This window comes from Trachurus trachurus, assembly GCF_905171665.1.
Source record: "Trachurus trachurus genome assembly, chromosome: 18".
Classification (NCBI taxonomy): Eukaryota; Metazoa; Chordata; class Actinopteri; order Carangiformes; family Carangidae; genus Trachurus; species Trachurus trachurus.
Window position 1 is genome coordinate 14,339,991 of NC_139909.1, and position 24,690 is coordinate 14,364,680.

Consider the following 24,690-nt stretch of genomic DNA (forward strand, 5'->3'; position numbering starts at 1 on the left):
CTTCAAAGATCACTTTTGTTTTTGGGGAAAAGTCTTTGTGCTTCACTGTTAAAATAAATGTTTGAAATAATAATGTCATGGCAGCGGATTTTGCTCTTGTTTCTTTACGATTGATTTAGACCAGATGTTGTATAAACATTGTTGCTTACTCTCATACAGTACTAAAGATGTTTACACCATGATGAGAAATTTCCCAAGAGCTCTCAGAACCATTAACATGTACAAGCTGAGTGGAAAAAATGGGCAAAATAAAGTAAGCAAACTGACCTGAAAACACATAAAGCTTTGAGTTACAAAAGTGTGCTGCCAGTCTTGCGAATCATCTTTTAATTTGAAAGAGACATGCCATGTAATTTCTTTTCTCAAAAGTAAGTTATGCTAATTAACTCTCTAGTCGGTGTCCAAAGTTTGGGCTGAGAAAGTCTTTCTCTTTCATGTTTTACTACACAACATATAACATGGTGCTTTTTATATAGGACTTTACCTTCTTCTTTGCAGCTTCTTTGTGAATAGGAATAGTGTGATGGCCTCTGTGCTCTGCCTGAGCACACAGAGAACAAATGCATGTTTGGTCACTCCTGCAGAACCTGTTTAGTTGCTTCCCATGCACCCTACACACAGAGTCCTCCAGGTTCTTCACCACATTGATCAGAAGATGGCGCCCAAGCTCTTCACTCTGGTAATGTGGCTCCAGATGAGTCTCACAATAAGAGGCCAGGCACACCAGGCAGGACTTGACTGCTCTGCATTTGGTGGGACAGAAGTCACAGGGAACTTCCCCAGCTCTCAAAGGCCCAGTTGTGTCCTCAGCATGGGTGGTTTGGTCGATTTTGAGCTGTGGCCTAGTGGGGTAGATGGTCTTGCAGAGGGGGCACTGACAGGCCCGATGGATCCTCCAGTATTCCCCTATGCAGCCCAGGCAGAAGCAGTGTCCACAGGGGAGGGAGGCAGGGTTGGAGAACTCAGCCAGACAGATGCAGCACTTAGGAGCCTCTGACATTAGGTCAAAACAAAACATCTGTCTTGGCATGTGCACACACGCACATGAACGTCACGTGGCGGATATACTGTGACGTGAGCTGGATCCAGTAAATCTGCAGGGAAAACAAAGTCTTACGTCAGCTGTTTTAAGAGTTGGAACAGTTCATTTTCATCAAGTGTTACGGGAACCGGATGAGTGATGCGTGTGTTTTGTTGTTACAAGTCCTTGCAGTAGCCTCTGGCATCAACGTGGACCAGGACATAGTGAACTTTCAGTTTCACTCCAGGGCAGCTTAAATCTGCTTATTATGGTTAATACATTAGGCAAGTAAACGGGGACCATCAACGACGAGCTGTGTGGTTATCAACACAAGATTATCACATCTAGTTAATAGTTAATAATGTTACGGGGGTACAAATAAGTCCTTACCAATTGAGCCCAAGCCTCTCATTAACCTTAATAGTAATGGAGTCAGGGATGAAGGCAAAATTGCTTTCACAGCTGTTATCTACCATGGGTCATCATACAAGACCTTTGTTGTTCATTTATAATATATTGGCTGAATGGGGAAAAAAATGTACACAAAGTAATGCAGGTACATGGCATCAACACTTACATAATAGCCTACTGTATGTGGCAATAGGAGTCTTGTTAATTATATGGTTAAGAGCAATGGTATGTTGTTTTACGCCAATGACATTGCTGACTGAGTCAGGTGAGTGGCGAGACTGCTTTTGAGTGTTGATAGCATCATACTTTCTTCAGAACAAAGATTTGCAATCATTATGTTACACAACGTACCAACAGTTCACAAAAATGATTATCATATGAAAAAGATAACATCTTCCTCCTGTGACCTGTACACCTGGAATGACTAACTTCCATCTATGAGCATCACGGTACATGGTGTTCATTCAGATGAGTTGTCATTTTCAAAATCATCCTCCTGCCAATCAGAGTTGAGCTCTTCTTTGTGATTATGGTTAATGATTAATTCAAGATGGCCTACTGTACTGACTACTTTTGTTGCACTTACAACAAAAGTATCTCGTAAAATTATACAGTGTTTCGAGTTGGGAAGCTGTTTTGGCATGTCAGTCTTTAAACATCCTGATTGGCTAAAATAAACTCTCTTTCTCCTTCGTAAGCTACATTAATGATGTCAACAAACTCTAATAAATCTAAGTCAGCGCAAAGTAAACTATTTCTCAAAGATCAAATGGAGTAGAAAGCACTTTATAAATCCTAAGCAATTAGAATTAAAACAGAAAAACAAACATACCTTTCTTACCTGCCCGTGTTTCCTGAGGCTCTGACACTGTTGAGTTACACTCCTCTCTGTCGTTTGGAGTAGGAGTAGACACGCCTCTCTCTGCTGGGAATGAGAGCAGCCCTGCTGTACTGTGTAATTTCCTGCTTGCTCATAAACTTACAACTGATAAAGCAAGAGATGGGGCAAGAGTTCAGGGGAATCTCCAAAGAAGGCAACAAAAGCACTCAATATGTTTATCACGCGACCAGTGCAAAGTCAAGTAATGTCAGCTTTATTTATATAGCCGAGTCCCAACAGAAGTCATCTTAAGACACTTTACAAATAGAGACCGTCTCTTCATAATATTTACAGAGACCCAACAGTTTGCACAAAGAGCAGGCACATACGGCAACACTGGCGGGGAAAACCTTAATCGAAACATTAAGATAAAATCAATTTGTGGTATCGTGATGACAGCAGTGTAAACAAATGTATATTCAGGAGCAAACCAACCAGCAAAGAAAGTCATGCATATGTGTACAAGTGTGCATGTTGGGTTTTTAATCATTCACAAAACCAAAAGACCATGATTATAAGAAGAGATTTGAAAGTGTATTTTTCCTGTTTTGAGGAACAGGCTCCATCTGTAAGCTCATCTGGCTAACAGCTAACTGCAGTAGGCCTAGGCTATACTGAGCTTTACTTCCAACATTACTTTGTGTGTATTAATTCAAAAGGAGCACTAGCACTCTACTGTGTTATACTGTATGTCTTGGCTATTTGACTGCTGGTGTTTGATATGAACGTAATGGAAAAACATTATGCTGCTAACACCTACATGTAAACTGCCTTATGTTACAAAGAGCAGGGGAATTCTTCAGTAGTATTACATTCGTCTGACAGAGCAGATTCAATATGAAACTGTTTAATAGTGTGCATATAAAGTGAATTTTTCTGTTTTAAGCCTTTATTTATCCATTTAATGACTAGCCTTTTAGCGCCGCCAAAAAGGTAGACCCAAGTTGCAAAACCAAAGATGCTGCTGAGCTGTGCTAACATGGTACTATGATTGAAATAAGGCTGCACTACATAGCCTAATAAACTTTACATCCCAAAATGATCTATGCTGCACAGATCACATCATTTAACAATATTATTTGATGTTATCAAATATTAGCTTTCAGTAGATTTCAAGGGGACCTCACTGAAATTGTGAGTTTTGTCCGAACGACAATTCTGTACTGTTGGGTTATTCCTTTGCTTCTCAAGGGAGCACGAGGGAATATAGAAGTTAAAGTATAACCAAGGCATCGGACTTCTTTGCCCAGCTGTATAGATAGAAGTAAGGGAACAGTTTCCCTGTGAAAGACTCTCCAGTGAAAGAGTAAATGTGCAGCTTCTCATCAACATCATAGAAAGACACTCTGCCTCCCTCATAGTCCAAAAAAACTCCCACATTTCTTGGCATAGGACACGGGTGGAGGGTCTTGATGGGTGTAGCGTGAACTACATAATCAAGACCCCTCTTTTTAATGGCAAAAAATCCATTTTCTTTTTTCAGAGCCACCCTCCCTGTTCTGTCCACTGTTTCCTTGGCAACACCAACATCCCAGTTACTTTTCAGGCCCACTCGAACTTCCCAGTAGTGTCGTCCTGAGGTGAAGCCCTTTGTCCCCAAAATCATGGGAAAGTCGAACTTCATATAGTCAGATAATGATGGACTTGTATTTTTGTAGTGCCTCAAATAATCAAGCTGATTCACCCTCAGACCACAGCCAGCAGTGGTTTGATCAAATGTGAATGATGCTGAAAAAGTAGGGTTGGATTACAACAATCTTCCTGAGGTATAATATTGGAATTTTAAAGAAATGTAAAATAAATGTACATAGGTACAGTATGATCTCACCTTTGTATTTCCTCATCGTGGTCAGTTCTGCAAGAAGAAGTGAACACAGTTATTCACAATTACAGACACATTCTCATGAATGCACCAAATGCAGCAGCTATTTACCAGTGTTTGTCACAGTCCTGAGTTCTGCTTTTAAAGTGTCCACAAGATGAGACATGGCTCTCCTCACCGTCTGCACACACATGTCTGGGTAAACCCTGATCTTTGACCAGTCCTTGGCTTCTGCTACAGTGTCTATGGCCTTCAAAGTCTGAAATGATTCACAAACACATGATCTTGAGTAGCATGAGGTTATATTTAGGATTTAAACCCAAGCACTGGCGCCCAAACTGACTCTTTCTTATAATCTTGACACACTGTCACTGTCTTAGCGAGAGTAGGAAAATGAACATCATCAATCCTTAACAGTAACCCAGAGGAGCCAATTGCCTAGCTCAAGGTAAAGTTGCCTTGAACCATCTTTGCATCTCTTGCTCTTGAAGAGGACAGACCAATTAATGAGAAAAAGATGCAAAGAGAACACAATACATGCAGAAAACAATGCATCACTCACACGAGGTGTTTGTGGTTCGTGGGTGGGTGGTCGTCTAACCTGCAGAAGCTGAAGGTGGTCATCATTTTGCGACAGCTCCTCCACCTCTGATTGTTTTCTCTGCAGATCTGCAATTTCCTCATGCAGCCCTTGAATCACCGCTTCGTCCTTCTCTTGTGACTTCCTGAGCTTTTTTTGTATGTTCGATTTCAGTTTTGTATGTATGTCTTGTACTTGAGTCATTAGAACACTGAAGAGATCTTCACTGTCAACAATCACTTTCTCAGCTCTCTCCTGTAATCATGAATTATATCAGTAGCAATCATTTATAGAAAAGGGCAAAATTTAAAATGTGCAAAATTTGCCGCATTACTCACTCTGCTCACTTCAGAAGCAGCTGTGAATTCCTTTATCTTGTTCATTCTTTCGGCAATCATTGTTTTGATCTTTTCATTTTTGGCCTCAATATTGACCTAAGATGAAGAATTTCACGGCAACAGACCAAACAATTCTGGTTCAGTTTACTTAATCGGGTATTTAACAATACAAAGTTGACCTTTTTAAAATGAGCTGTCTTACTTTCTGTCGAGTTGCTTCTTCTTCCACAGTCACCGTGTCATGGTCTTTGTGGTCCGTCTCATTGCACAGCAGGCAGATGCACACCTGCTCATCTCGGCAGAAAAGCTCCAGGATCCTCTCGTGCTTCTCGCACACCCTCTCCTCCAGGTTCTCCACCGGCTCCATCAGTTTGTGTCTCATCAGGGAGGGAACTCTGTGGTGAGGCTCCAGGTGGGCTTCACAGTACGACGTCAGACACACCAGGCAAGACTTCTGGGCCTTGAGCTTCGGCTCTGTGCACACATCGCACTTCACTCGCCACGGCGCATCGGTGCTTTCCATCGTCTCAACTTTCCTTCTCTTTATTTGCACCGAAATCTCTTCAATGACTGAATTTGTGGAGATCTCAGGCCTCATGTGGAATCGTTTATTACATGTTGGGCAGTGACACATCTCGCTGCTGTCCCAGTGCTCGCTCAGACACGTCTTACAGAAGTTGTGACCACAGGGTGTAGTGACCGGGTCGCTGAAGACGTTCAGACAGATTGAACACTGGAAATGTTCCTCTGGCAATGAGGCGAGGATACTAACTGATGACATTGTGGGATGTCTGTGGAAGAAAATATAAATGATTATATTCATTTTTATTTCTACCTTTCTACGTCTTTGGAATCAAGTCTATTTTTTAGGTTGTTTACAATGTTAATAGTGACCCGCCCAATGAGTCATAGTCAGGTGAATCAGCTTGCACATCTGTATCTTGCGTTACATTCTGTATTTTAAAAGCAAAGTAAAAGGAAAAACTGCAAAATAAGGTGATGGAAACACTCACCCGACTTTCCGTGATTGTGTAAACTCCAGAAACCTGAGCTGTCTTTCAACATCAGGACCATACGCCGTAATTAAGGGACTGAAAATGAAATTCAGTGCTCACGTCTTCCATGGCAGAGCCGAGCCCTGAGAAGCTGGGGCAGTTCCTGTTGGTGGGTTGGCTACATGCCATCATTTTGCTGAAATGAAACTTAAGGCTTCTTATTTCATGAGGATGGAAATAGTGACATGTTGGAATATTTGGGAGAACATTTATTGTTGTAAACCGTAAACACATTTATCCTACAGCTTGCAAATAGGAGTCACACATAATTAAAAACAAACATGCAGTTATGAAACTTGACTTGAAAACTGTCCTTAATTTTTATGTTTTGATGTGCATGCATTTAAAATGATAGTTAATTTCATTAAATACGCATTCTTAGGAAAGGGTTTATGAGAAGACCATATCACTCTTATGTCTGTAGATAGGAAGCTAATATGAGCAGCTGTTTATCTTAGCATAGCATAAGGACAGGAAATGGCTCACAAAATTAGCCTAACTCTATATTCCACCAATTAACATGTTACATAATGTTTGTCTAATACATATAAAAATATAAATGTTTTTATTTTGTAAATGGGGGAGCATACGTCAGTCCGACTGCCCAAAAGTCCGACGGCTCATTTTTCCGACTACCCATTCTACAGTGTTAAGGTTGTTTAGGGTACGGTTAAGGGTTAGGGCTACTTAAGTCGGAGAAGTGGGAGGTCGGACTAATGGACGCAAAAATAAAGAAATGTATGGTCGGAGAAATGGGTAGTCGGACAGACGTCATGCGCCCTTGTAAATGCTAGAAGCTAACCAATTTATAGCTCAAGCTAGATTAGCATTGCTGAATTTCAGTTTGGATTGTGTTACACTAATACTTGCTGTTTCTGCGAGCATCCAGTCTTTCCCAACTAAACCAAATAAGCTGCTAGCAGGAGCCTCTTACTAAACACGCAGTATTAAACTTCCCAACAAGAAAGCAAACCATGAAAAGGCGTACAGTATACTGTACATTTACAATCACATGTACAATTAACATATTGTTGACCGTCATTTTATATGAAATAAATATACATAAAAGACAGAACGCATGATTTCATAGGAGCAGGTTAGCCTTTGATAAAATACAGTCTGTTTTCACTTTTCACAAGGGCTTTAATTGTTGTAACTGTCAAACATATGTCCTTAGGTTTGCTTGATCAGGTTTTTCTCATTCACAGGACAGATCACGATGGTATCAGAGGCTTTGTCGCAGCAGTACAGGTAGAAAAATGGGAGAATCTTCCCCATGAATCGATCTTTGAAAGTGTAAATATGAGTCCGAGCTTTCACATCATAAAAAGACAGCTGCCCCTCTTCGTAGTCCACGTATACACCAACTCGTCTGGGCTTGGGGTCGACGGTGAGCAGTATCGGGGGAGATGTTGACACCCGGTACCCCTGGCCTTTCTTCATGGCCAGAGCCCAGTAGCCTTGAGTGGTGCTCACAGAGATCCTGCCCTTCCTGTTGACCGAGGACCTGGCTACTCCCAGATACCAGTCGTCCTTGTCCCCCACCTGGACTTCCCAGTAATGTCTCCCTGAGGTGAAGGTGTCGCGGCCCAGGACGATGACCACCGTGTCGAAGCGCTCAGGGTGGTCTGGGAGGTCCTGCCATGCTCCCAGGTGTCTCACCTGACGTCTGTCCTGAGAAAGCTGCAACCACGGGTTGGCTGTGTCAGGGTCCAGAGTGACATCCACTGCAGAGACATGAGACATGACAAATTATCTACTGTATTTTGTTAGGCTATATTGATTAATTTAAATGCAAAAAATACAGAAGATTACCTGTATATTTCTGAATTTTTTTGATCTCTGTAAAAAAAAAAAAAAACAGAAGACAAAGTTAAAATAAATGTACAGCATCAAGTTTCTTCTGGACAGTCAGTTTAAAATCAAAATGAACAAGAACATATCAAAGAGATGCTGTAATGGAAGAAAAATCCTACCACTATCGGAGAGTGTGTCAATCATTTCATTTAATGTTGCCTCCAGTTTAGACACGGATCTCCTGATCATCCCCACACATATGTCATTGGGGACCCTGGTCTCGGACCAGTCTTTGACAGCTGGAAGAGAGCTAAGAGCGGGGAAGCTCTACAGTCAGAAACAGAAAATAAATTATTCAGTGGTTAGTTAGAGAAATGGCATATTCACAACTTTAATGAAAAACATAATTAGTAATTATTTTGCAAAGTTTATTGATTTCTAGTGTAATCAGCTGCCTCCACATTGAATTTCTACTGTACATGATATGTTTAGATGGTAATACTATTCAGAACAGGAAGGGGGCACTGTTGTTACAGCACAAGTCATGTAGCCTAAAGGCTGAGAGAGCAGATGGGAGGAAAGCCACTGGAATCACAACAATCCTGTTTGCACTGAAAAACCAGAGGATGTCTGGTCTTCAAAATAAAAGCACAGAAAGCAAATTTGTATTTGGCAGTAAATGCATTATAAAACAAAACCCTCTCACCTTTAAGAAGTTAATGTGGTCGGTCCGGGCCACACGTTCCAGGTCTGTGTTCCTTCTCTTTAGCTCAGAGATTTCCCGCTCCAGCTCGGTTATGAGGCCTCCGGCCCACTTCTCCGTCTGCCTCTGCTTCTCCTCGATGGCCAAAACCAGCTCGGCCTGAGACTTCTGGATGGAGCGTATCAGCTCTGAGAAGACCTGCATGCTCTCCTCAACCTCCCTCTTAGCGCTGGCCTTAACACGCAGACAAAAACACACAAACCTGTGGTAAATAACCAGGCGTAAATGAAATCTCTGATGTTATTCGCTGTGTGACAACAGCACTCACTTTGTTGAGCTCTAGAGAGTGTTTGATGTCCTCCACCTTTTTCACTCTGTCCTGGATCATCTGCTGGACGTCTATTTCTGTCCTCTTCAGATATGCCTGCGCAGCATAATTCAGTGGCTCATGACAGATTCAAACCCAGCATGTCAAAAGATATTCATCATGATCTTTACTGCAGTTTTGCCATCATTTCTTGTGGGAGAAGTTCAGCTTTTGGGTTTCTTTACTTTCATTTTATAGTGAGAATTGAAGAGGTATTATTGGGGTTTTCAGGGAATGTTTCTTTTACGCATGTGCAAGTTGGCATTTATGAAAAATATTCCAATTGCAAATTAATTCAACCAATGACATTTCTACCATGACAGCCGCTCTGACCTCTTAGAGACATTTATCAGACCTTTACAGATGGGCCTCACCTTTTTGTCCATCCATTCCCGCTCCACCGGGACGGTGTAGTGCGACCTGTGATCGGTCTCTGTGCAGAGCACGCACACGCAAATCTGGTCCTTCTTGCAGAAAAGCTCCAGGAGCCTTTCGTGCTTCGGACACATCCTGTCCTCCATGTTGGCGACCGGATCCATCACCTTGTGCTTGGTGAACCTGGCAGAGTGAGACTTGAGATGCTCCTCGCAGAAGGAAGTCAGACACACCAGGCAGGATTTGACCGCTTTGGGCCTTCCTTCTCCGAGGCAGACGTCGCACAGGGCCTCCTCCTCCCAGGAGGAATGGAGGAGTGAGGAGGAAGGTAGGGTTTGAGCAGATGGAGACACAGGAGTTGGAGTAGCAGGAGATGGAGGAAGAGGAATTTGAGGTGAAGGTGGAGGTGATGTCTGGGGCAGTGGAGGTGGTGGATCCTGAGCTGTGGCTTGGTGTGATGCTGAAGAGGTTTTGGGCAAGAACACAGGAGGAATCAACGGAGGTAGCTCCTCATGTGGCGTCTTCCTCCCTTCTGGTTTTTGCTGTGAGGACTCTTTCTTCTTCCTCTCCTCTTCCTGCTTCTGTTTCAGCTCCTCCATAAGCTGCTCCTTCTGATTTTTCTCCAAAAGCCTCTCCTCGTCCTCCTTCTTCTTCCTCTCCATTGTCCACTTCTTGCCTTTCCCCTCTTCCTCCTCGTTGCTCTCTTTCCCTTCCACGCCTCTAACCCTAATCTCCTTGAACTGCTCGGCGATCTCCCTCAGCACAGTGTTGACGCTGATATCGGGCCTCTTGTGGAAGGACTTCTTACACATGGGACACTGGTACAGAGGGCTGGTTTTCCAGTATCCCAGGATGCAACTCTGGCAGAAGTTGTGTCCACAGGGGATGGACACGGGGTTGGTGAAGACGTCGAGACAGATGGAGCAATGCACCTGCTCTTCGGAAAGGTTCCCGGTGGTTGCCATTCCTACACGGCGGAGAGGCAGCGTCATTTTTAGCGCAAGCAACCTGCAGCCTTTGAGCGGGGCATCAAACCTGCTGTGATATTAAGGCGGCTGGGGTTAGATGATGGATGGACTTTAGGGGTCAATTGCATGCAAATCTACTCAGCAAGGCATGATGGAATTCCTTCAACAAAAAAAACATGAATTCATGACATGACAATTTTGAAAATACTGCTTCTTTCAATTCAAGATGTTTTACAACTTTTGTAAAACTTTGATATTTTGCACTGATCTATGCATAGATCTGAAATTTAAGAGTTTAAAATTGTTGACTTTTCTGTCACAACATATTTTAAAATTTGCAAAAATCTGAAAATAGTTGGAAAGATTTTTAGCGCTCTCTGGTGGCTACAAATTGTAGTATATAGTGAATCTGTTAAATTACTTAAACTTGTGATTGTCATTCCTGTGCTGCAATGTTTTGATGTGTATCAGCCAGCATACAGTACACAGTATCACGCTGATACTGATATCTGTGATGAGGTAACCGCAACAGATATCAGCAGCTGAAAATGGTCATGTGTTGTTTTAGACCTTACATTTCTCCACATTTTCTTCTTTTTAAATCTGAAACTATGGATATATACATACATATGTATATATTAATAGATTCAGTGGATAGGGCTTTTTAATTAGATGCATGTCTGCAAAGCTGGAAATACTTGAGTTCAACTTTTAAGGCAAGCCGCTCTCTGCCTGAGGCCTAGGTGTTCATGGCAAACCAGATTAAAATCTTTCCAAAAATAATAGGCAAGCCCGTGATCTGTCTTGCAGTATGTTTTATGTTCTAAACAAGACTCTGGGTTATTTATGGATGTAAGCACCTAAAAAAAATTGCCTTGTCACATATTAATCTGAGAGGCCATGACACTGAATCTATTCAACAATCCCAAGCACAACAACAACAACACAACAACAGGTATATTGTATGCTGGTGCTCAGAGAAGCAGATGTGAAAGTAAAGAAATTAAAGTGCAGGACAGTACGAGAGACAGAAAAGACATGGAGATATGGGGACACTCACCAGAGAGCAGCTGCCTCGAGTCTCCGCTGTTCACTGACATATGAGACAGTCTGTAACCTCACTAACACACACACCTCAGACCCAAAATATCACCCCCTCCCTTCCTGTCCCTGTACCCCAGATACAGATTTATACTCCCTGGTCCTGGCCCTCACAGCTCCAAGAGGAAGGACTTTAACCCTTTGGAGAATATCCAGCAGTCCGACTTGGAGAATCGTGTTGGTTCAAGGCAGTGTTACTTTTTTAATGACTTTTATAGTAGTTTGGTTAAAAGCAAAGATCCACTTTCTATAATCTCAAACAGTGATAATATATAAAATTTTTGGCCTCAGTCTGCTGTGTATTCCATCAACTGATGAAAAACAACTGCATTGTTAGCATTTAGCAGCCAGTTAGCACACCTTGTCCAAGCTAGCCTGGTTCTGTCCAAATCTAAAATAATGCTTACTAGCGTAGCTCAATGATACATAACGAGTGATAAAAACTGGGTTGTGGTCAGTCACTGTGCACTACTTCTATTATTTTTAATTGCCTTAGCACCATACAGTAGTGTTTAATACATAGCATGCAGAGTTACCCTTCAGTTGGATAGCTACTGTAGGTTACTTCCTCTTCAAAAACTAAACCGATGAATGAAAATGAGCAAAATGACAAATCCTATCCAGCTAGTTGGAAAAAGAAAATCAATTAAATATTTGTTATTGATGATCTTTATTGTATAAGTTCAGAAAGAGGGTACAAAAGCAAACATTTATCACAGTAATACATGGTCTTAAACAATCCAAGGCCTACAAGAGTTTTACAAAAAGCTTTTTCAAACAATGTCATGGTCCATAGTACAAAAACAAACTCTCAAATGGTTCCCCAGGCCTAAACCTCTATGAACATCATTGTTTTAATCTCTAAACTTGCCAAAGCCTGAGTGATAGTTACAGGTAAACAAAGAGTTGGACAGAGAGTAAAGCGCAGCATCACTCAAACTGAACCATCCGACTGAACCAGAACAATCATTAATTGTAGTCCTGTAGGTCCTCACACCTCGTATATCCTTCATTTTTGTTTCATACACAATTTGACAATGTAGAAAATATGACATTTGTTCCATTTTCTTTCTTCGTAATAAGGAGTCAATCAGGGTTATGGAGTGTTCTGTGGGTCAGTCACCTGTTGGATCTGTATGTAACCTTATTTTATTGTATTCTTTATTTTCTTCATAATAGTTTGAGGTAAAGTGCTTTGCAAACAAGTAAAACTGCCTGGCTTCTTTGGGAAAATTTTATTTTCAGATCAAAGTGGGTTAAACTCTCTCCAAAACACTATCTGCACTTTGCACCAAACTATTTTCTTGGCCAAAAGAAAGGTTGTAGCTGTGACTGTCTCAGGTGTGTTTAACAGGGGTTACGACGAGAGGGGAAGCGTTCTTGCCCTCCTGGATGAGACAGGGGCTGAAGATGGGGTACAGGCTGTCGCTGAAGGTGTCAGCAAAGGTGTAGAGATGCAGACGAGCCTTCACGTCATAGAAGGAAATCTGGCCTCCGTCATAATCCAGGAAGACTCCCACTTTACTGGGCTGTGAAGGCAGCAGCAGAGGCAGGCGGGACGACGCCAGAGCCTTCACCTCCCCGCTCTTCAGCCACAGACACCAGTATCCTCCCTCGGGGCTCAGCTTGATCTCTCCCTTGCGGCGGGCCGAACCGCGGACCACGCCCAGAGTCCAGGCCGTCTTGCGCCCGACGTCGACCTCCCAGTAGTGACGCCCGGAGCCGTAGCCCTCTCGGCCCAGGACGAAGAGGGCGGGGCTGAAGCGCTTGGGGCCCTCGGTGTGGGCGGTTTTACGTTCTTCGTACTTGACCTGGCGACCGTCGTCGGAGATGATCAGGTTCCTCTGGGCTGTGGCCGGGTCCAAAATCACCTCACCTGGAAAGAACAGAGGCCCCATCACTATGATATCTTTCATTTTACCGTCAGAATAATGACACTTGTTTGCATTAATTAATTTGTTTAGCCAAAATAAGATACACCAAGGGGCGCTAAGGCCTTTAATCTCAATGTCAGCTGCAGTAGTGGAAGAACTTAGACCTTTTTCCTTCAAAAAATTGCAACACAACAAATTCTATTTAGTTTTTAATGTCTATTGCACTTTTAACCCCCCGTGCACTTTAAAATTGTTTTTATTTATTTGTCTACCAGTAGCACAGTATTTTTATGAATTGGGTATTTTATTCTTTGTATAATTTCTTGCATAGCTATGTATATATTTATTTAGTATGCAATGTCCTGCTTTTTCTTCTTTTAATGCTGCTGTCACAAACTAATTTCCCCTCAGGGATAAATAAAGTATATCTAATCTAATCTAATCTAATTTAAATACTGTAGTTTACTGTTATATAAACACTAATACTAACTTTGAATCCAGAAAATGATCTGACATAGCAAAAGCAAAGGTTTTCATTGAGCAGAGTGGCTGCTTCCCCCCAAAAAATATGGGACACTTAAGGGGCTCTAGTTTAAATATATTACAGTAGGTATTTGAATACTCTCAATCCACTAAAATGTGAGCAAAAAGGACAAGAAAAATTAACTTAAGTACAATGAATTTTATACTTTTTGTTGGCCTGTGGTTTGAGGAAATGGCACCATCTTGTGGGTAATAATGAGAACTGAACATCACAGTAAACTGGTTCAAGAAACCTCTGTCTGTCTTCTCCTTAAAGACCAGCCCGTGAACAAACAATAAAAACATAACTGCAAACTAAAACCACAGGTAACAATTTAAAACTTTACTCACTTGAATAGTTCTGCACCTTCCTCAGTTCTGATAGAGAGAGAGAGAGAAAGAGAGAAAGAGAGAGAGACTGTGTCAGCAAGTCACTCGGCTACAGAGTCAAAGTCAAAGCAGATGGCACGTGTGGGTGGTAAACATGTAGATCTAATCCTGAGCTGTAAATGCTCAAGACATGTGGCGTTGTCAGTCAGTCAGCTCTCTGCTGCTGCCTCTCCATTGATTCCTAGTGGATGAACTGTGGCATCGACACTATCTCCATCTGCCCAACCATCTTGCGTGTGTACGTGTGTGTGTGAAAGTGTGAGTGTGGTGGGCTGCTTGGTGCAATGATGAGTCACTTTTCTATTTCAAAGCGCTCGTACAGTGACCCACAGATGCACGGATTTGGATTTTGCGCAGGAAGTGTGGATGGATTTGTGGATGAGAGGAGGAGGAGGAGGAGGAAGGGGAGGGGGGGATTTTACTGTAACTATGCATAGATGATCCACACACAATAGAAAATACTGTATATCACTGAGCCTATTTAAAGATATTGTTCCCCTCAATTAGTGCATTTTTCATTTGTAAATGTGTAATTGCACAGACGGTGGAGCAAACACATTATAATGCAAATCAGTACATGAACCCTTTTCCCAGCCATAGTTAATGGTATTGAATTGGATGCGGCTACATTACCGTGAACTTTTTCTGTTTGTCCTGTGCTTTATATGTGTATCAAAAGCCATTGTTTTTCTAATGTGACATTTTATCTATCAGTGGGATTTAGAAAGCTGCACGCTGTCATCAAACAGTGATTGCTTCAGGTATTTCCTTACACAAATCCATGTGTTTTATCACAACAGAGTGCGACTGCCCTTTACCTTTCCCGTACAGCCTCTTAAGCTCCTCCTGGAACTTGTCCACGAGGCCGCTGACGGAGGAACGGATGGTTCCCAGGTAGAGGTCGGTGTTGACGCTGACCGCCGACCAATCGTTGGGCTCGAGCGGGGGCGGCAGCGTCGCCAGATTCTACGGAAAGCAAGGGGAGAGAAAAGGTTACGCAAGGTACGACGATGGAAATGAAAATTTAATGACCCCTCGGGGAAAAGAAAGCCTTTGCAGAGAAAAGAGCACATTAGGTACGACGAGGCAGCTGTGGAGGGGGGGGAAAAGCACAGTCTCACGATACTCAGCTCCACTGAATCTAGATTTATGGGGTTAAATTCTTCTAAATCTATCAAATCCAATTTAAATCTAATAATGCAAATGTCCACTCGGAGCGTTCTGCACATTGTCGGTCTGAGAGTAAAAAAAATCAAAGAACAGTCAGAGCAGGATTTTTGTCCAGATAAGCAAAAACCACAGCAGGACAGTTGCAGTGAATGTATCAGCATCAGCAATATTCTCAACTTAGTTCCTCCCAAACACTCTCATCGCTCGGAGAGAGACTCTAGATCAGCAACCTGAACCTCAAAGACGTCTTTCATGTGTGAGAGCATCAACATTTTATTTACATAAGCAGTCCGGGATAAATGCACCAGGGGGTGGGACTTCCATAACAGCTGGCTCTGTTCACGGAGACTTTGATGTTGTGTCGCAAATATCCGAGCAGCTACAGCTGGCGAGGTCCACTGGAGAACTGGCTGTGCAGTGATGAGTGAATACACTGCATAGTTTTTGAGAAAGATATATTTAAAGTGATATTTTCTCCCAGCTTGGTTACTTAAAATAGATGAATATGGTCGATTTCTTGCAGATTTCCAGCACTGTGAGTGGAACACAGCAGCTTATAATACAAATCCACTAAACCAAATTCAGGCCCCTTGCTCTGTCCCAAATGCATACTAATTTTGTTTTTGCGTATGTAGGCTACACACTGGAAAAATGCCTAATGAGGTAATGCCGGCGACGTGCATCTTTAAAATTCTGTTTGAGTACGGGATATGATTGAAGGGATTCATCATCTTAGAAATGGAAGAGCTACACTGAGAACAAACAGGGTGGAGAGGGGGTGGTGCAAGTACTACGGAAGAGAGGAGGGAGGGTTTTTTTTCATTATGCACTTGAGAATAAAGTCAAAAATTCCTCTCTGGCTCATCAAATTAGGAGTGGATTATATCAATTAAGTATGCAGGTGCATAACTTCAGAAACCTACTCTTACTGTTACACTCTTACACAAGGATGCATGCAATTGTCACTCACACTCCTAGAGAGGAAATTTTGGTAACCCTTTAATTTACAGGCCACTAATTACGTGATAATGTCAAGAAATAGCCAAGAAATAACAGTCAATTTCATAGTAATGCCATGTGTTTCATGAAGGCAAAAGATTATATGCTTTACATGCTTTGAATTTTTTGGGAAAGGCCAGAATTTTTCTCCACCAAGTCCTTGACATTGACCGATATTTCTGGGCTATTTCTACGCAATCAATCTTTATTTCTTGGCTATATTTCTCAACATTACTATGAAATTGACTGTTATTTCAAGACATTATGATGCAATTACTTGTTATTTCTTGGCTATTTCTAGACATTATCATGTAACTAGCGGCCTGTAAATTAAAGGGTTATCGAAATTTTGACTTCACTTTAGACATTGTATTTTAACTTTATTCTCGACATTTCGACTTAAATCTCTAAGTGCATAATGAAATAAAAATTTCCCTCCCCTCATTTTTTTTTAATGAGTGGCCCTAATACTCTTCCATATAAGTACAGCTCGTAAACAAAAGAATATTTTATTTTGAAATTTGAGAATCGTCTGCATTGTTTCCTGTCACTAAAAAAAAAAAGACAAAGAGCTTCATAATTTAAAGGAGATATCAGTGAAATGTTTTTGTTAATATAAGTCCTAATTAGTCATATTTTCCGTCAGCAATCACTTACATAGAGTGTTTCGACCGGAACACGAGTCTCTCCGTCACTCCGCTCTGCTGTAACCCGAGGAGAAAACATTTCTTCTGGGATACAAGTGTTATCCAATGAGGAGAGAGAACGGCATGAAGGGCTGTGTGTGCAGCCAAGGGATGCGCGTGAATGTGGTGACGTAGCACGAGGACCAATTGATGCCTGACAAGGGCGGGGGCTGCTAACTCATGGTGCGTTCAAGGAAACTCGTACTTTGTGTTTTTCCTTCCTGTGAAGTCATACCAGTTCGATCTGGTACGAGTTCACGGGTCAGAAGTTACGAGTGGCCGTTATAGGGAACTTTCACAGACAACAGGATGGTAAAAACACGAGCTACGGGTTACCTGGAACGCTACCAAGTCGTAGTTGTGACTTGAAGCTGTAACTTACGGTTTCAAAAGCCTGCCTTGAACGCAGCATTAGCCGAAACGGCCGTGAAGCTGATATCTCCTTTAAATTTACTATTGATAACGTCTTCAGAAATGTAGTGTGTGTGTCATATCCACCTGTAGGAAGACCACTTTGTCCTGGGTCTGGGCGTAGGCCTCCAGCTCGTTGCTCCTCCTCCTCAGCTGGCTCAGCTCGTTCTCCAGACCTCGCGCCAGCTCCTGCGCGTGGCGCTCGGCCTCGCGTTGCCTCGTGGCGATCAGCTCCACCAGCTCGGCCTGACTCTGCTCCACCAGGCGCTGCAGCTCGGCGTACACCTGCCAGCTCTCCTCCAGCTCCTTCTGAGCGCTCACCTGCAACATTAAACGTGAACGTGAAACCAAAAACTTTTACATCGGAAAAACAGGAAACAAAATTTGGGATTTTTCCAAATCTGATAAAAATAGCCCTGATGATGTCACAGTGATGTTATCAGGGTTATCTCAGCTTGACAGAGGAAGATTTAAATTTTACGATAAGTTGTTGGAAATTACCAGCTAGGAAGCATCTAAAAATATCTTATTAGTTGCATAATGGGAAATGTAGGATCCTGGATTTTGAAAAGCTTAGCAGAGAGTAAAAGCCTCTCTTGTCTAATCTAGCAGCATAAATGAAAATATGCACGAGTTGTTTACAGTACACACACACTCACACACGGATGTGGACATTGTGTTACTCAACCCCTCGGGTAACTTAACTCTCATTGTGTTCGTAAAAGTAGATAAAAATGTCACCGGGCAGGAAACTAAAGAGCAGTGAACCCTGGGAAATCTTCCTAATCTGAAAACATGTGACTTTGTTCATATATTATTTGACAGATTGTACACATACTGTACATTTCACCTTTTACCTAATTATGATAATTGTGATCTCCAGGTCTAATCCCACTCATGACAGCCACGGGATTGTCATAGAAAACCATTCAACACTGTAATAAACTATCAATCATGTGCATAACTGCAGCTAGAATCCTTTCAATTACACGAACAAAAGCAGCGTAATCATTTATGTTTTGATCTTTTGTCTTGTGCCGGAGGTAGACTCTGACTGTGACGAGGCTGTAAGAACAAACAGGGTGTGGGAAGTTGCAGGTAAACGCTGCACTGGTCGCACCGGTTGAACAGCCTCAGACATGGATCTGAAGGGGGAGAAAAACCTCCCCCGAAAAGCCCGAGAGGTATGAGAGAGATGTGGGCAAAGTCCTGTCACGCAACGTGATTTAGATTCTCTGACAAACAGTCTAGGTGTTATGCAATGCATTAGAGTAAACTGGGCAAATATTTAACATGTATAACAGCAAGCAGCTTGGACAATTTTAAAATGTAATAAGAAATAATACATTAACTCTAAACAACAAGGAAGATTGTGACATTTGCAAAAAAGAAATTAAATCTGAAGTTTAATTCAAATTCGGATCAAACAGGAAACAATGGGTGTTGTTAAACTGAATGTTTCTGCACTGGACTTGTATTTCAAAGAGTTGAAAATTGACACCAACACTTTCAAACATGCTCTGTTTTTTTTCTCTCCTCCACTTACCAGGGTAAACACACAGGTGAAACTCACAGGTTCAGCCTTCTCTTACCTTGATGACCTTGATGGATTGTTTGATCTCCTCCAGTTTCTTTGCTCTCTCCTTGATCAGATGTTTCAGCTCCGACCTCTTCTTCCCCAGATTACTCTGTCAAAGGAAAACCAGGATTTATGTGGATTAATAAAATCAATCTTGAACCAGCGTTATGCCGTCAAAATCACATGACGTTTGTTTGTTTATTTCCAGCTCACCATCTTCTTCTTCCACTCGTGGTCAATGGAGACGAGGTCGTGGGATTTGTGCGTGGCCTCGGCGCACGCCACGCAGATGCAGGTGTGGTCGGTGCGGCAGTAGACGTCCATGAGGCGTTCGTGCTTCTTGCAGATCTTCTCCTCCAGGTGGAGGATGGGTTCGATCAGACGATGGGATACCAAAGACTTCACCTGCACACAGGGAGAGAGCCATGGATTTGAATGGGAAAATGTAAGAATAACAAACCCAGGACGGTGTGTTTTGCTTCTTCAGGTATGATGGGAAATCTGCAATCAATGATTTGCCTCCACATGAGTGCGTGAGTAACCACGATAACACAGAAAGTCTTTGTATAACTTTAAAGTTTGCATGTGTATTGTGTGTGTGGATGTATTCATTTTTGCAGGTTCATCACAAAAACTCATGATGTGTAGAAAAGCATAATTAGGAGCAATTTATGCTGTTTGAATTCCTCTATTTAAATGTATTTGAGGTTTCTGGGGTTGAGTCCATTGAGGCTTCGCTGCTCGGGTAGTCCAGATGTTCATGTTTGAATTTTTCATGTTGAATTTTATTAATCCACTCAAAGCAACCAATTGAATCTGAGCAACTTCAGCACACAACTTCAGATTATAGAAGAATTCAGACCACATGAGCTCAGATGTATGTTGTATGTCGAAGTAAAATAATTAAATGCAATAAATCCAGTAGCATTTCAGTAGGGACATTGATTAGTTGGTGTTGAACCTTTTGTTTCCCTATAATACCGAAACAAAAGAATAACTGGGCAATTTATTAAATGTATGTCAAATTTTTAATCTGTTATTGTGAAACTGACATTTAATGGGAACACTGTCAACATTAAGGATCAAATACATTAACTGGATTGTGGTTAATTAAGTGTGGAGAAAAAAAGGAGAAACATGCCCAGGAGGGAAAATGATAATTATTACTTTCCAAAAACCCAAAACTGACCTTTTTATGGTGTCTCAGATGAGCTTCACAGAAGGACCCGGGGCAGTTCAGACAGGATTTGAGGGCTTTCAACTTCCTCCCAATACAGGCGTCACAGGGAACCTCCCCAGCCCGGGCGAACTCCCCGGTATCGGGCCCTTGAGATCCACCGTGGCCCGTATCGGAGCTCAGGTTCAGGGTGGACCCCGGCGAGGCGGCCCCTCCGTCCATGCCGCCCCCTCCGGCCATCATCAGCCCCTGAAACTGGGAGGATATTTCAGCCAGGACCCGGTTGACGCTCATCTCCGGTTTTCTGGCGTAAGTCTTCTTGCACATGGGGCAGCAGAACCTCTTGCTGTGGTTCCAGTAGCCCTGCAGGCAGGCCTTGCAGAAGCTGTGGCCGCACGGCGTGGACACGGGCTCCACGAACACCTCCAGGCAGATGGAGCAGGTGAACTGGTCCTCGGAGAGGACTCGGCCTCTCTGAGGGCTCATGTCTGGAAGACGGAGAGAAGTGATAGATTAGATGGACAATCTTAACTTCTTCTTCTTCTAGAAACTCTGAATCTACTGGAAACTACTGGAGTTGTTTGGCCTCCAACATGGTGATGACTCATCCAGGGTCGTTAGCACCTTTTTTGTTAACAAAGCAGTTGTATCACAGTCATTGGGAATGGAAAAAAAAGTGAATTACTGTGAAACTACCTGACAAGAATGGATTTCAGGTTATTTAAATCTTCCATATTTGACTAAAACCGACTTGTGTTTACACATCGAAGCGAGTTTGAATGTGCTGATATTAAATTAAAGCCTTGTGAGGTTAACCAGAACAGTGGCGTGCCTCACATTTTTAAACTATAAAATAATCAACCCAGTGATCGACACACCCTCCAAAAAATGCTTTGGGGGACACGTGTTCAATAACTCATGTGCGGATGAGATTCTTCATTTCCCAGGGAGACGGTGATGGTGGTGAGGAGATGTGGTGTTTTAACCCCCAGTCCGTCAGACAGCAGGGTCAGAGGTCAGCGTGAGCACACGGCTTTAATCTGCCATTGTTCCTTTGGTATTTGAAGTAGGTCATTAAGAGTCACAGAGGAGGAGCGGAGACAAAATGATTAGTGGAATTAGTTTTTTTTTTTCTCTAACATGACCTGAAAATTGTTATATGATGACCTATAAAAAAAAAAAAAATTAAATATATCCACATGTGTTTTTGGTAAGTTTATGATCAGATGATTTAATGTGCCCTGTTTTTATTTCCCCAGATCAATAAAGGTTTGTCAAATATTCAACAGCGGAGGACACTGAGTTAGTTTTTTTTTTCCACACAGGCAGGTTGCGTCTGTCATAACGTCAGTCTGCCCGGTGGTGGGTGACAAACCATGTGAGGAATGTAGAAACTCAGGACCATCTACCTTTACAAGCATCTGCCTCAGATTCAAAAGAAAACACAACCCAAACTAGAAATGTACATCAAACAATCGCTGCTGTGTCTTTCCTCTTGAATCCGAAGTTATGAAATATATCAACACTAATGTAGATTATTATTATTATTATAGAGTCTTATAATATAACAGCCACTGGAGCCACAACTCCAAAAACAAACATGTAAATCCTCTCAGCTGTAACTTTTCATATACTGTGTCCAACCTTTACCCACACTGTCTGTTTATAACTCCTCCACTTTTATATATAGGTCGACTATACTTTACAAAACATGTGTTATAAAACACAGTGAAAAGAAGAGGTGGTCACAGCTGAAGGTGAAGAAGAGAGAGGAAGAACTTACTCTGCATGTTTTCCTCTGACGTGGAGCTCTGTCTCTGCTTCAGTCCTTCACTCCAGCTACTCTGCCGTGGATCACACGCCGACAGGTGCTCACCCAGGTCGTCTTCCTGGAACTGCAGGTGGCCCCTCCCACTCTCGGTGTGACACACCCGAACTTTCACACTGTTTGTTGTCACACTCTGCTGTGTATACATGCAAAGGCCCGAACCACTGGGCTTTGTTGTGCTTTCTGTGTTTGAATGAACCTTTTCCTGAAAAGACACTTGAACAACTAAATTAACATTTTGACAAAGCCAAAAGAAACAGAAGAACATACCTAAAGGATCACAAACAACTTAAATTATGACAAATATCTAATTTTGATGTGAATAGTATGTCCAATATTGTAGTTCTGAGTTGTTTTGAGGTGGGTTTCCCTTTAGTTCTTTAATTTATGGCCTAACAAAGTCAAAATAAGAGGCAGTGAGGACAGAAAAAACTATTCAAATTGATCAATGATTCACTTTATCTTTGCTACACTATGTCCTACCACTCATGGATAAAGCATTCATTCTCCCTTTACTTGAATGTGTATGTCTATTTTTGGTTATATATGTGTGATTCCTGTGATATTGGCCTTCGCTTAGTGTTGATAAATATGTATCATTTTTCCATTTCATCATTCATTGTGATCTTCTCCACAGGTACGACTCTGAGAGGAGCCGCCTCTCCTCTTTTCTGTTGCCAAGCATGGATCAAACACGGTCCAAGTCCTGTCTGCAGAGTAGCATTTTGTGAAGGTGAAGCCGTCGAGTCTTGGTCTCCTCTTAATCCACAAATACCCCCAAAACCTCTGGGGAGCAGAAGACAACATTAAAGGGAATGGATTTTGTGTTCCCATCTTCAGAGACGATAAGCCAGGGCCCTGCAGTGTCGAGGTCGATGGTGATGTCCTCTGCTGGAAGAGAATTAAACACTTTTTATAACATCCAGAGCCAGAAAGGAAATGACTGACTGCATTTTTATTTAAATCTGAATCAAAAGAAAAAGAACATGGAAACTTCCAACTTAGTAGTTACAAGTTTTTTAGTAGGAAATGACAAAGCTGCAAATTGCTGCAATTTCTTGAGCTCTAGCTACAAGGACAGACAGAGCGTAATTACCAAGGAGATAAATGATGCAGTCGATGTCTTGGGTGATGAATGACACAGTGGTTAAATGATTAGAAATAGCTCTATTTATCAAATCACCTGCACTGTTGAAATCATCTCTGCCGACAACGTAGTTTATCACCCTTTTTCATGCACTTTCACCCATTTTTATCACCCATCAGACTGTCGGTGACACAGGGTCAGAAATACTGACTGATGTTTTCCTTAATTCATTAATCCCCCCAGGACTTTTATAACTACATTTTCAGCAAAAAGAAAAGGGGGATGGAAACACCAAACAACACAGTTAGGCCTATATCAGACTCTCATATATTTACTAGGTAGGCTACACCAGTTATTTCTATGAATAGACTGACAGGCTACCAATGCATTTGGTTGTATAACTGAGATTTTAAACATTAATGAAGCAGCAGACATGTAGCTAAATATAGGCCTATAGCTAATGGCGTATGACGTCACATTCTCTATAGCTACTGTGTGTAATGCAATATAATGGATCAGACAGCACCTGCATGAAAATATTAAGCTCCGCCCACAGGTGACGGATGACAGGTACAAACCTACAGTAGCTACCAATGCGCCCAGTCTGAAAAAAATAGATAATGCCCAAGCTAAGAAACTGTATACACTTATGGAAATGCTTCAATTGTGATGAACCCCTTGTATCTTTTTATTTGTATTTTATTTATTTATTTATTTATTCCTTTTGATAACTTCTTTTTATTTATTTCATGTTTTAATTTTTATACTCTCTATAGGCTCTGGTACTCAGCCTTTATAGAAAATATTTTGATTTCCTATGTAATGCAAGAGGTGTGATTTTTCTTTCACTGTGATTTGATTTGTACATATGGACAGAAATGAGTATGTCATTGTATTTGTTCTTCATGTTTACATGTTTAATAAAGAAAGTTAAAAAAAAAAAAAAAAAAAAAAAAAGCTACCAATGCGCCCCCCCCTCCACTAATATAAACAGATAAGACGCACATGTGAACTCACTATTTATTTACTTGTTTATTTAACAGGGACAGTGCAGAGTTAGCTACTAGCTAAATTTCATCTGTAGTCCCTGAAGTCCCTGAGTAATGGGATCACCTGGTCTTACCTGGGATGGCGCGGCCCGGCCCGGTCCTGGTGGTCCACGGCTGAAGGCTGCACTCCCCACCTGGTCGGACCGTGGATCTAAAACCGGTCCAGCTTCACACAGACCCCAGGAGCGGCGAAAGGGCTCCAGCTTGACTCGGACCAGGGTCGTCTCCTCTCCAACCTGTGAGTAACTTGCTGCTAAGCTATGCTACATGCTACATGTCTGTTTTTAGCCTGCTGTTGCTAACGCTAGGCTATGCTAGCTTGCGCTGATTGTTTCTTGTTAACTCTGTTGGTGTTTAAAGGTTAATTTTACTCAGTTGTGTAGCCTACTAGTCTGTGGTGATGGCCGTTATAAACATGTTTTGCATCCAGTGGTTGTCAATTTTAGCACGCTATCTTTGTGCAGTTGTTCGTGTTTTTGCTAATTAGCCGGTGCTAACCT

General features: G+C 42.0%; 2 protein-coding genes across 2 annotated transcripts; both read right to left on the minus strand.

Moving 5' to 3' along the window:
• Positions 1-4,161: 4,161 nt before the first annotated feature.
• Positions 4,162-6,154, minus strand: LOC311001894 (E3 ubiquitin-protein ligase TRIM47-like; the record flags this gene model as incomplete). The annotated part of the gene is made up of 6 exons (XM_083993073.1): positions 6,066-6,154; positions 5,255-5,843; positions 5,053-5,148; positions 4,736-4,969; positions 4,313-4,393; positions 4,162-4,167 (listed from the first exon to the last, which is right to left on the minus strand). Exons 2-6 carry the CDS (start codon positions 5,831-5,833, stop codon positions 4,162-4,164), a joined length of 996 nt encoding a protein of 331 aa, XP_083849199.1. The 5' UTR covers positions 5,834-5,843; positions 6,066-6,154.
• Positions 6,155-6,888: 734 nt separating this feature from the next.
• LOC311001895 (uncharacterized protein) lies at positions 6,889-20,712 on the minus strand (the record flags this gene model as incomplete). The annotated part of the gene is made up of 14 exons (XM_083993074.1): positions 6,889-7,834; positions 7,923-7,949; positions 8,084-8,231; positions 8,611-8,841; positions 8,936-9,031; positions 9,349-10,387; positions 11,378-11,451; positions 12,768-13,294; positions 14,166-14,192; positions 15,023-15,170; positions 17,558-17,791; positions 19,063-19,158; positions 19,263-19,454; positions 20,239-20,712. The coding sequence occupies 14 exons, from the start codon at positions 20,710-20,712 to the stop codon at positions 7,281-7,283; spliced, it is 3,867 nt and encodes a 1,288-aa protein (XP_083849200.1). The 3' UTR covers positions 6,889-7,280.
• Between the last annotated feature and the right edge of the window lie 3,978 nt (positions 20,713-24,690).